The sequence below is a fragment of the Mercenaria mercenaria genome, chromosome 12 (assembly GCF_021730395.1).
Source record: "Mercenaria mercenaria strain notata chromosome 12, MADL_Memer_1, whole genome shotgun sequence".
Lineage (NCBI taxonomy): Eukaryota > Metazoa > Mollusca > Bivalvia > Venerida > Veneridae > Mercenaria > Mercenaria mercenaria.
This window is the reverse complement of record NC_069372.1, coordinates 21,845,780-21,858,951: the sequence shown is the minus strand read 5'-3', so window position 1 is coordinate 21,858,951 and position 13,172 is coordinate 21,845,780. Positions and strand designations below refer to the sequence as shown.

General features: G+C 34.6%; 1 protein-coding gene across 2 annotated transcripts; it reads right to left on the bottom strand.

Moving 5' to 3' along the window:
- Positions 1-2,621: 2,621 nt before the first annotated feature.
- Positions 2,622-5,306, bottom strand: LOC123534557 (uncharacterized). 2 transcript variants are annotated; one of them, XM_045316845.2, is made up of 2 exons: positions 5,031-5,094; positions 2,622-4,078 (listed from the first exon to the last, which is right to left on the bottom strand). In XM_045316845.2, exons 1-2 carry the CDS (start codon positions 5,040-5,042, stop codon positions 3,446-3,448), a joined length of 645 nt encoding a protein of 214 aa, XP_045172780.2. In that variant the 5' UTR covers positions 5,043-5,094; the 3' UTR covers positions 2,622-3,445. The 2 variants fall into 2 exon arrangements, with proteins under 2 accessions (XP_045172780.2, XP_045172779.2); XM_045316844.2 differs by lacking the exon at positions 5,031-5,094 and adding an exon at positions 5,124-5,306 and having other exon boundaries at positions 2,623-4,078.
- Between the last annotated feature and the right edge of the window lie 7,866 nt (positions 5,307-13,172).

Here is a 13,172-nt window from a genome sequence, read left to right as displayed (position 1 = left end):
GAGATGAGGCTCTAGATTATAAAGACACAAATGTTCATATTCTACCATATATCCGATAACTATTTAGGTATTGAAAAAAATAAGTGCAGCCCATTCAGACTATAAAAAAGTTAAAAAGTATTTTCTCTAGATATAACTTTTCAACCATTAGCATACTAGTATCTTAGAGTTAACAAATTTATGATGTATGGTTTGCATTAATTTTACTTTTGTATCCGGGTCCCCGTGCCCTAAATCCCTTGCAAGAGTTGTGTTTTGGTTCGGTCCGACAAATTTACTGTTTTATTGACATCAAAATCTAAACATGTTCATTCTATCTTGAAAAAAGATTTTCTTGCATAGAATGTGCATGCATTTTTTGAGTAACAATACTTTCTTGGCGAAGTTTGTGTCAAGGAAAATAACTACGTAAAACTCATTGGTGGGTTTAATTTGCAAAATAGATACTTTTTCGAAGTAAATATTTATAATTATGTACCATAAAATTCAATATAAAAATATGAAACAAATGTTTTTAAAAAGGCCATGTATCTGAAAACAATGTATTGCTAACTATTTTATGTCCTTGTTAGATTTAATTATTTCATTCTGATTTTCACAATAACGCTGTATCTGCTTTATTTTTATATGAAAGTATAAGCAGTAGCAACTTAAAAACAAAAAATCTACTGCTTTTACATACATGTAAAACGTAAATCAGTAAAATATACCTAGTGTGGCGACACTCTTGAACGCCCTCTTGAATATTGATAATCTACCACAGAAATCGCAGTTGCATCAGACAGTTCTATAAACTAAAGAGCTTTACGAACATTTTCATATATGAAAAACATTTTAACCCTTAGCCTGCTTAATGTCTTAATTGGACTGGTCCATCATTCAATTTGGGGAGTACCACTTATTATTCAAAGGGGTGAACACTGAAAATTTACTGACTGAATAGCAAACAGTGCAGACCATGATCAGCCGGCTGATATTGGTCTACACTTGTCGCAAAGGCAAAATCACTTGCCGCCAGCAGGCTAAAGGTTAAAAAACTTTACAGGCGTACATCAGTTACCTCCTTTAGAAGGCACTTTATCACCTGTCATTTGTAGATGTAATATACTTCAAAATGTATAAATTTACACCTGATATAAACATACAAACATTATCACACGATCTCAATATCTAAACATATTCTAAAATAGTTTTTATTTCTGTCACTGAGCACAACAAATTCAATTTACGCTTGAGTAATAACATGTTCATTTGCAAGGCAACAAAATGCATTGGACAAGTTTTCTTTATGTTGTTAGAAATGCATTTCATGTTGGTTTTAACGAAAAGATAGTTAGGCTAAATGCCCTATCAAAAAAAAGCCAACCCTGTTTCTAACTACTACCTTTGGAAAAGTAAAATGTTTTGGTCTCCCAACATAGGTGAATTTGCACTTGGTACTAGTACAGATAAACGGGGATTGAAAATAGTGGCCTTTACACGCATAGTTTTATAGTAGTGGCCTTTTTCTTGAGTCAAATTAAGAACTGTTAAAGCATACATGTATATTTTCGCTGGGTCAAAATTTCGCGAATTTGAAATTTTTGGTATGTTCGCGAGGTTTAAGATACGCAGAATTGTAAAAATCGTATCCTACTTGAATATTAATTATACTAATGGTGAATATTTACGCGAGGATTAATTGTCGCGATATGTAGGGCTTCGCGAATATAGCGAAATTTAAAACCGCGCGACAATTTCTGCTTTTACAGTATGGAAATATCAATTTGTAAAGAAACATAGTGAAAAGTTTAATGGCCTAAATGAGATAATTTCAAGCTAACAATTTATCAAGGAGAACTTTTCAGCAGTCCTGAGCAACTTACAAACGTATAAAAAAAAGAAAGCTTAGTCACATATTTTGGAAGATCTTATATAATGATAAATATAACCTTGAGATATTGCCTTTGCAATGCGGATGTAATATACTCTGTGACGAGCGATTCATGTTTCAATCTAGATAAACGTCAATGTATTCCATTATGTAATTGTAGGTGGTGTTTAAATATAAGGAGAATTGTAATACGTATTTACGTGACAAGAATGGATTATTTACCACATTAACTAAATGTCTATTTCTTAACTTCAAAAGCTGTCAAAATTTAAAAAGAAAACATACTCAAAGAGGTTACAGCTTAATGTCGTATTATCATGTTTTTGTAAACTATTCTAAGAAAACATCATTCGATCCATTTATAAATCCTGTTTTGGTGTAGTTAAAGTTTAAGATATTGTCGTAAACCTTCAATATACTGTTACTATTTACCTGAACACATAGCATTTTTTTATGTATTTATAAAAAGCGGACTTTAAACTTAAAGTGTACAATTGCGTTTTTGATGAATAAGAAACTTTCAAAGTAGCTATTTAATATTGCACGGATTTGATATGAAATGAGCCGCGCCATGAGAAAATCAACATAGTGGGTTTGCGAACAGCATGGATCCAGACCAGCCTGCGCATCCGAGCAGTCTGGTCAGGATCCATGCTGTTCGCTTTTAAAGCCTACTGCAATTAGAGAAACTGTTAACGAACAGCATGGATCCTGACCAGACTGTGCGGATGCGCAGGCTGGTCTGGATCCATGCTGGTCGCAAACCCACTATGTTGATTTTCTCATGGCGCGGCTCAAATGTTCTATAGTACGTATGATTTCATGAGACTTTGATTTGCTTGTGTTTCGGTCTGTTCACATAATATCGGGGTAGTATTTAACTGAACACCCAGTCCTGCTATTTCTGAATTTTGCTAAACTCTCGCTAAAATATTCAAAACATATTTTGTATGCATCATACTACGCATGACCGAATGCACCATATGATAAGTTGCAATTTCAGTTATCACAGCTTCGTGATACTACACATGACCGAATGCACCATACGATAAGTTGCAATTTCAGTTATCACAGCTTCGTTGCCCAATATGATATATTATTGTGAAAATATTGAAAAAGTATACAACCGCCAACATTTAGAATTATGATAATTCTATTCTCAGACTCGCCTTGAAATATTTGTATATAGTCATTCATTCAATAACATGACTTTAAATTAATGGACCCGGGTTACTTTTACTTCAATGCTTGTGAAAAAAGACAAACGTTTAAAAGAAAGTGCCTCATTAAAAGTGGGATGGGCACGGTGAACGTTAAATGCAATTCCTGAGGGACATACTGTACAATCTACACACAGCACATACAATACTACTGTATTCATAAAAACAAGAACCTAATTCCGATAGGATACCACATTCACAGTCTCTCTCCAAGTGTTCATATACACACATCCACTTCCAGTCTGTTCACTCAAATTCTAAAAGCATTTCTTTATATATGTATATTTATATATAAAGTCGAGTACTTTTTAACAGTAAAGAAGGAATATCACAATTCGTATAATACCGTATTTCAACTTCCAGTTTTAGTAGGAATGTCTTTCACTGTTCTATCTCGTTTTAGAGCACATGTACACCCGATCGTTACTTCTTCATAACTATTTTTGTACAAAAATGTGTTAGTGTCGTTACGCTGACAGACAGGAGCGCCCCTCGAATTTTTTTCCACTCTAAGAACTTTAAATTTTTGTTTTATTTCCTTGCATCGAGGTTTCCCAATTCGTTTTGATCTGTCAGGCATAATACCATCAAAATTATAACAATGTTTACATGTGCATCGTGCGTTTGCCATAATCTCGGGATACCTGCTCTTATCGACATTCATTTCCACATACCAAGGACACAAAGACATGTCCATTAAATTTTCGCTTTTTCGTTTTAACTTTTTATGGCACTTAGCACGGCCATTAATTCTCTGTCTCCAAACCGTTGGTAGAGCATCCAGAATAATGTCTTTGTGACGCATTTTATACATGTGTGGTATCAAGTCAAATGTCGAATGAATATCGTTGTCCAGTCCTAACCAGTTGTTGTACATTTGATTTAACGTTTCGTCGCTAGGTTTCCTGGCTGACTCAGTACAGTCTATTTGTTCAACATTGCTTAAGCACTTTGATATAGCTAAATATAATACCACGATTATTGCCTGAAAATAAATGACAAAATAAACAAGTTGCTTGTTTGGCAAACTAAGGATATTTAAAATTTATTGATACTAGAATATGATTTCCACTTTACTCCTAGTACTTTACTTTCGTTTTGTGTGTGTTTGGGTTCAACTATTTTGCAGTAAATCAACGAGTGTCTACTCGTAGTAGTATTGAGTTCAATGTCTATATTTGAGCCGTGCCATGAGAAAATCAACATAGTGGGTTTGCGACCAGCATGGATCCAGACCAGCCTGCGCATCCGCGCAGTCTGGTCAGGCTCCATGCTGTTCGCTTTTAAAGCCTGTTTGAATTGAAGAAACTGTTAGCGAACAGCATGGATCCTGACCAGACTGCGCGGATGCGCAGGCTGGTCTGGATCCATGCTAGTCGCACACCCACATTGTTGGTTTTCTCAAGGCACGGCTCATTTATTCTGCTTAATGAAATATAAGCCGTACACATGATATCCTTGCCAGCCACATTATTCTGACACTGGCCTGATCAGTCCTAGTACTATCCTCATAATGCTGAGCACCAAGCCATGAAGCACCTAATACCAATTTTCACGTTTTTGGTATGACGCGGCCAGGGTGTGAACCCATGACCTCATGCACTCGAAGCGGGCGCTCTACCACTACGTAACCGAGGCGGTTATTTTCGTTTTGACTGACTTTAACATAATTATATCCCGCTCTCTACTTTAACTGGCAAAAATATGTGCACATTTGGCGACATGTCATTAAACTGCACATTTAAATGTGTACAATTAAAAGTGAATAGCAATAGAAATGTATTCAGACACTGTAGGTATATTTAGATAGCCTTACCCATAACATATCCATCAAATAAAATCTGTCACAGGTTATTATTTGCACATTTAAATTTAAGCACATATCATAAATTGTCTACATGCGAATACTTGTTATCGATTCTAATGTGATAGCATACCTTTATATCCATAAATTTATAAAATTTCCTAAAATAATTTTGTAACACATATCTTATTCTTAAACAGCTCATAGAATTAAAACAACTAATTACCAAATTCCAATTTGGGCGGTACGTAAATTGTATCCCATAATTAATCATTGAACCATATGCACCCCGTGAAACACAACAATGATTTTGGTTTCTATCTCTGTTTAAAGTATACTGTTTTACCTTTGTATTTTTATCATATAGTTAACAACATTCACCTGTACCACGTTTAAAAGCATTGTTAACAATGAAAATAAACTATAAACTCGTGACTTGCCATATAGGTTATCGATGGTTACAATAAGGAAGTGAGGTGGAAGGTCTGCATGTTCGCCCTGTGTTATCTCCTTAAGCTTCTTGTGTGACTTTTCAAAGATGGGTTATCAAAATACTTGTAAGAAGTTATGATTGTTTAAAACATGCTTGTACTACCCTTGTTGAATGTACTCAAGATGTAACCTTCGTGTTATTAACCCAGATAAAATCGTTACTGAACGCGCACGCAGATAATTTATAGATCTTCACATCTTTTCTTAGAAAAAGGCCCCGTAATATTTGGAATACTGCTCTTTCTTGGAAAGTAAACGGAAAATATATAAATCAATGAAATTTATTTTTTTACAAATGAAGAAAACATAAGGAAAAACGTTTGTCCGTACACGTTAAATATAGTATTTACACGTTTTCTTTCAGATTTTCAAGGCCGATTTCTGGCTATATAACGTTGATGATAACATTCAAAAGATAAAATAGTTTTAATTGATAAATGTACTTACGTATATTTTTGTGATAAAGCCTAACACTGTAACATGTCTAGACTTTTCAAGCCATTCTTTTCTCAGTTTTTACAGACCCCAATTTGATGTACATTCGTTTTTCATACTTTACATCAGCCCACATTAAGTCAAAGTTTTGCCCTTCGATACTATTCTAAATCACATCAATAACTTTCAGCGAAAGCGTTAATACTTTGAATGTTATTACATACGGACATTGATCCTTCGTAAGCAAACTGGGTTGCTTCGTCACATGAAATTATTCCATCCCTGATGAGACTCAGACCCATTGCAGTAAGGATTGCGCAATTTCAGGTAAGCAACCTAAACTTAAAGGAAGAAACTCCTGAGAACATTTATCGTTGTTAACGAATAAAACGTATGCACAGAGAAAATGCGCTAGTATTATACAATTTTCATGTCTAAGGAAAATGTAATATTTTTCGCACTGGGTATATCATTGTACATGTACATCATCTTTATGACAACATTCGGGGGAAACTTGAGTTACATGTTAAAAGTCTTTTAATTTGTATTATGTAACTCAAGTTTCACTAGGATATTAAGTTATAAAGTATCTCAAGCATTCTTTAAATGGATAAACTTGAATTAGCTAGACAAGTTGCTAGAATACATAGCAATGAACGTATAATACAGTAATGAAAAGTTAAAAGGTTTTCAAATGAACACTATCAAATACTGATATCAATTCAAACCTGTCTAAATGATATAATAACCATATTTAATCTTCCTGGACTCTTTATAATTGTTCACACTGGGTAAAACCTTTCGTTGATACGCAATAAAGGAAGAATATCGTAATTAGAAATCGTAATCAAATAAACGACTTGAACTGAAAAGTAAGTGACGTTAAAGTGTTGTTTGAAATAGATCAACAGCGTTCGGGGAGCCGTGTCTGCCTTAAAAGCGTATTTGAATTCAGCGAGCGGTAAAGGCCGGTGAGAAAGTGTAACGAATATGTGAAAGGATCATTTGGAAGTAGAGAACACAAACAAGCATCATAATAGCACACTCAGTGTGACTGAGTCTGTAAGTCACGTCTTATTTACTGATGTGAATTAAACTATAAGTTATTTCTCTCCAAACGTTGAAATAACTGTTTATTTTTGTCCATTCCTATCACACTTCAATCAACAACACATCATGGTGAGAAAAGTTTGGACAGTTACTAAAAATAGTACTTACATATACAAGTGCTAAATGAAACGAGCACAGCAATCTACTTTTCCGGCATTACCCGGTATAATAGAGGCTTTTAGAGAAAGTCGTTTTTTAGGCCTATAATAGAAAAGTGATTGCGCTTTTGTATAAAACCAATGTGGCATTAACGCATTAACAAGTTCATTATCAAACATATGAGCCGTGCCATGAGAAAACCAACATAGTGCGTTTGCGACCAGCATGGATCCAGACCAGCCTGCGCATCCGCAAAGTCTGGTCAGGATCCATGCTGTTCGCTTTTCAAAGCCTACTACAATTAGAGAAACCGTTAGCGAACAGCATGGATCCTGACCAGACTGCGCGGATGCGCAGGCTGGTCTGGATATATGCTGGTCGCAAAGCCACTATGTTGGTTTTCCCATGGCGCGGCTCATATAGTGCTATGTAAGATACCTGCATTTTACCAACCCTTTTTTCACAATAACAACCATATTCATCACATGACGCAAGGCAGCTTCCGCACAGTCCAACGGCTTCTGTAGGTGTTAATGTACGAAAAGAGATAAATTGTCGCAATTCTTGCAAGAAAAATATAACGAATTTCTGAGCCCTTTTCACATCTCACCGAACTGTCTTTTCCTACAGAAAGAAAAATCATGTACTCAGTTACATCTGATAAGGATTACAATTAACGATTACCCCATCTGTACGTTCAGACTCAAAAATTACCTTATGCCTGAACTATTACGAGATAAATAAGACTTTTTAGAAGGAAACTGGGCCAAGTTTTGTTTATACTTCTCTTTTTAAGTTAAAAAAACACATCTAAATATAAATGCTAATAACTTTTCTATTAAACTGATATTCTGAGACTGTAAAACGCAAACAATTCTGCTGTCATCAGTGTCAAAACACTTTGAGATACCTATTAGTTCTTAAGACCATTCTAACAACAACATTAAAAATAGTTCCAGGCTTTCCACAATACCATTACTGTAAAAACATTTAATTTCGTGGGCATGAAATTTCGTGGTTTAGGTCAGAATGGCAAATTTGTGGGGATATGAATTCGTGGATTACAACTTTTGAACATAAAATGAATGGGAATTCCACTTATTCGCTGGGATTAAATTTCGTGGATTAACCCAACCACGAAATCCACGAAAATTAATCCCCCACGAATATTAATGATTTCACAGTATTTCTTCAACATGTAGCTATGCAGTGTGACCAAGTGTGCCTTGAAAACCGTTTTAATGTAAATTCGACGACTAAAAACAACATATTTTAATTATAACAGCCAAGTGTGTACACATATACAAACTTATATGGTCATATGAACAAAATAAGATCTCTTTCTTATCTCCGTACCATACCATGATACTGTCCCAGAGATCACGTAGCTAATAATATAGAATTTGGAAATCCACAGATCGACCAACATGACACAAATGAAAATGTTGCGGCTCGGTTTGACTAAGCCAGTTCATGGACGGTAGTGGATAAGTATGTATGTTTCCGTCTTACAATTTGTGAGTTTGTGACGAAATGGACAGGAAATGGACCTTATATATAAGCAAAAATAAGATGTGTATCGTTACATTAATCCTGCATAACATTCATTTTTGTGCTACTACATTTATTTAGGGGAGGGGGCACTTAGGATTGCCCTCGTTCGTCCGTCCGTCCGTCTGTCCGTCCGTCTGAATTTGTGTCGTTCATATCTCAAAAAGTGTTTAAACCAGGAGTCATCAAACCTCACAGGATTGTTAATCCGCATGGGAAGTTGTGCACCAGGGGTTTTAATTTGGATCTCACGCAGCCAGACCAGAATTATGGCCCTTGACTTAGTAAAAATATGCACAAAAAGGGCCTGTTTGTGTCGCATATTTGACCCAGTATTATGAAACAGGAATGTTATTCAGTATGTGCAGTTGTGCCCCTGGGACTTTGTTAGAGATATCACTCAGCCAGACCAGAGTTATGACCCTTGACTTAGTCAAAATTATGCATATAAAGGCATAAAAACTGATAGAAATCCTGATCCTGGGATTTTGTTCCAGATTTCTATCAGTCAGAGTAAAGTTATGGCTCTTGATTGACAAAAATATGCATAACTTGGATACAAGTTTGTATCGCATGTATCTCAAGTTATTTAATTAGAATCATAAACATTAGGGGTTTGTTATATAGCGTGTGAAGTTGAGCATTTATATTTTTGTTTGGAATTTCACTAAACAAGACTGGAGTTATGGTCCTTGACTTAGCCAAAAATACACATAAAATGCTGAAAAGATTGTGTTGCATATATCTTAAAATATTTCACCTAGAGTCTTGAAACCATGTTGGAATAATATCCAGCATGTGACTTGTGCGAGACCAGAGTAATGGCCCTTGATTTAGACAAAAATTAAAGGTTTGTGCCCCTTGTATCTCAAAATGTACTTGACATAGAGTCATAAAACATTAGAGGAATGTTTTATATCATGTTAAGTTGTGCACCTGGTGTTCTCTTCGGGAATTCCATCAGCTAGGCCAGACTTATAGTCCTTGACTTAGTGAAAATAAGCATAGTTCTTATAAGTTTGTGGTTTGTAAAAATCACCTACAATCATGAAACCATGCACAGTGACAAGAGTAAGGGTGGGGTGCACCTGTGTGCTATGGACACACATCTAGTTTTACCTGTTTTCATAATCCCTCAACTACGTTACAGAATAGTTAAATAGTTGTCTCATGTTTCAAAAACTGTGTAAACTTTACCAATGTTATTTTAACTGAATTAATGACCAAAATGACGTAAAATGGTTGTAAAGAATCAACATATATACTTCGTACAACCATATGCATAAATATAAGAGTCACCCAGTTTAGTTTTTGTTGTTTTCGAAAACTACGTAAAATAATAAAGCAAACGTTACTTGTTTGCTACACCTGAAAAATGACTAAATGTTTAAAAAACACATAGGAATTACATTGATTAATATAATAATTAATAAGAGCAAATAATCAAGCCGAAAATGAAATTCATTTTTTATTTGTTGATTATTCTACAAAATCAATACATTTGGAGAGGTTTGTTTTCCAGCTACAGATGTTGCCGTCCTTTTAAGCTGCATAAAAAACGAATTAGGATCACACTAATAGCAAACAGTATGGATTTAAAAAGATTAACATTCTGGTCAAAATATTGTGAAAAACTCTCGACACTCCTTCGTCGGTATATTGAAATTTAAACAGATTTTTCCTTCATTACAATACTCTTTAAAAACTTAACAAGAAAAGCAAATAATTCAGAATCTAAACATATTACGTACTAAATTCTTGAATATTCTATTCGATTTACAAAAAAAAGAGAACAAACTTTAGGTGTTTAAATCCAGGACTTGTTTAAAACAGGTGACCGGTAAGGCAGGTATATAAAATATATTGTGCAAATAACGGACAAGAGTGTCGTTACCTCTATTCAGGCGTAAGTGCATGAAGTATCTTTTTGAGCAGAATTGCTATATATCTGACTGCATTTTTTACCTTTTACCATCTAGTGTTTAGCGTTGATAATAAAGTTTTTCTTAGATATCAGTTTTCACGCTAAATGAATTTATTTATGTCACTTTCAAAACGCATAAACAAACATGATATCTCCTGACATCAGGAAGTTTATTGTTTTCACATTGTTTCAAGCATTTTGTTGTTTCTGGAAATACCTGTATCTGACTTGACGATTGCCTGTCTGGAATAAGTAGATGATGTAATAACTCGGCGAAGTCCAACTCAGATACTTCTAACAAAGTCCGTCCATCTATGGCCATTATTTCGGCGTAGATCTTTCTTTCAGATTCATATGGGAAGAACAGACTTTGACCAAAAATATACCAATTTTATATGACGTTTTGGACCATGTTTGAGATTTATTTGTAAGATCTAAATCAATTGCCTTGAATTTTGTTTATTGCCAAATTTTCAAAAGATATTGTAATTCTGGTTTTTCACTTTTTTAATAAGCTCATCAAGGTCTAATTCATCACTGTTTCATAAAAAATATCTGAAAATTAAAGTTAAACAGGATAATATTCTATTGTTAAATGGTTATGAATATTGTGATATACAGTGAGCAATGAAGATAAGAAACAGATTTTTGCACGAGAAACAATATGATTATTTATACATTTTCAGAAAAAGCGATGTATACATTTTAAATAGTAAATGTACGGTACAACAGCAGCATATAAACTATTTGCATAGCCATGACTTACTTCATACATAAACTTGTATAGCTGCATTTGCTTGTTTTGAATAGTCTACAAGCTCCCTTCGGGCACAGTCGAACACTTTAGTAGTATCAGCGCATTCCACAGGCAGAACTGTCTTTCTTACGTAAAATATTCGACCGGTGGTTAAACACGCACGCAGAGTAGTGATGGGCAAACGGATTCCACCGTCTGTTTACAGTGTGTATTTTTAATGTAAAACATGAAATTGAAATTCTGTCAACTTCACCAACAGAAGAATTCAAAAGTTTGATTGTTAGTAAAGTGTTCCCATCTTACACAATGTTGTCTTTTTCATGTAGCATTACATATGTTTTTTTTTCACCAACGAATGATGTGCTTTCTTAAAAGTAACAGATACAAAAGTGCACATCTGAATAACGAGGTAATTAACTGATTTCATATTTTGGTTGCTAAGCCCTTGATCCTTACGGAGATCGCTGCAAAAGTCATTAATTACCATTTTACATCAATATCCAACCGTTATGTCATACCACTAGCGGCTTTCATCGTTGTTGAATGCCTTTTTTCGAACGAGTGGAGAGGGAAGCAAAGGCGCACTGCCGTTAATATATCCGCATTCAATAGATATTTTCTTCGGGACCTCGACTGCGTTGGAACAGTTGCCTCCTATGACGTGTACATGTTACCACACGCAACCATTCAAGTACGTTGAGTCGTAGTTAGGCTTTTGCGGATGTAGATAGTAATGAAGTTTGCACGTTATCGCTTGCTAGTATTGAAGTACTTTACATGTCATCAGAACATGTAGTCTTAGTTACGTCTGGCTGGATGTAAATAATCAGAAAAGTGACATAAAATGGAATCATTGTTTTTGGAAAAATTGAAATATCACAGAAATAAAAATATGCTTTTAGCGTTCTGAAGCATTAACCACGCAAATAAGCGATTCTAGAGAAGATTTAATAAAATTTGAACGAACATTAACAAAGGAATGAAAATGTTGTGAAAGAAAAAACAACAACAATTGCCATTTGAACATATAATGCCATGATAATTTCATATTTTCTTTCTTTGAAAGTTAAACAATTAACACCTGATGTATATGTCTTACGGGTGGCGAGACCAATCCTAGATATAATGAAATGCCATTAACAGTACATATGTTCAATGTACCGTCACAATATGATATTTAAAAGGAAGTAATCTCATACATACCATGCGATTGTGACAGACTGAGTAAAGCGATTAGGGATGCAACTATGCTGGGCGCTTTGTTGATAAAACGGCAGGATGTACATTATAATGAATAACAAATGCAAATTTACTTCAGTACTGTCCGCATACAAAATGAAGTGAAACTAAGAAAAAAATCATTTCAATGGTTTGTGGCTTATTTATTCCGCATCGCCTCGAACCATTAATTTCTAAAACGAGAAGCCAAGAAATTTATTATCCAAAAAATATATCAGCAACTCATTACAAAATATTGTGGTGTTCAGTAAGCAAAGGAAATGCCCCAGAGTTTTATAATTTTCATGTCTGTATTTTCTCTCTGAAAGGTATCATTATACATATATACATTAGGAAAATATCCTGGTAGAAATTTGACTTACATGATAAAAAATCACTGTACTTTCTTACTCATATATACATTTATAGTCACCAAGCGGTTCTTTTGGAAGGTTCGAGAGTTTGCAAGACAAGATTAAAACAAGAGATATGTAAGTTGTCAATCCGGCCTACCGCCGCACACAATTATATGAAACCATTTCGTCCATACAACACTTTACGCTGATAAAATACATTTATCTTCAGACAGATAAAATACAAATAAAACGTAACCGGACGTAGATCACAGTAATGCAATGTAAAAAGAGTTTCGAATGAAGATTATAAATTTGATGAACATGACAATGATA

Bases quoted from the DNA above. Each gene is read 5' to 3' on its own strand.
- LOC123534557 (XM_045316844.2), bottom strand. From the start codon at position 5,171: ATGATTAATTATGGGATACAATTTACGTACCGCCCAAATTGGAATTTG. The intron at 4,079-5,123 runs GTAATTAGTTGT...ATTTATTTTCAG, and splicing joins ACCGCCCAAATTGGAATTTG to GCAATAATCGTGGTATTATA.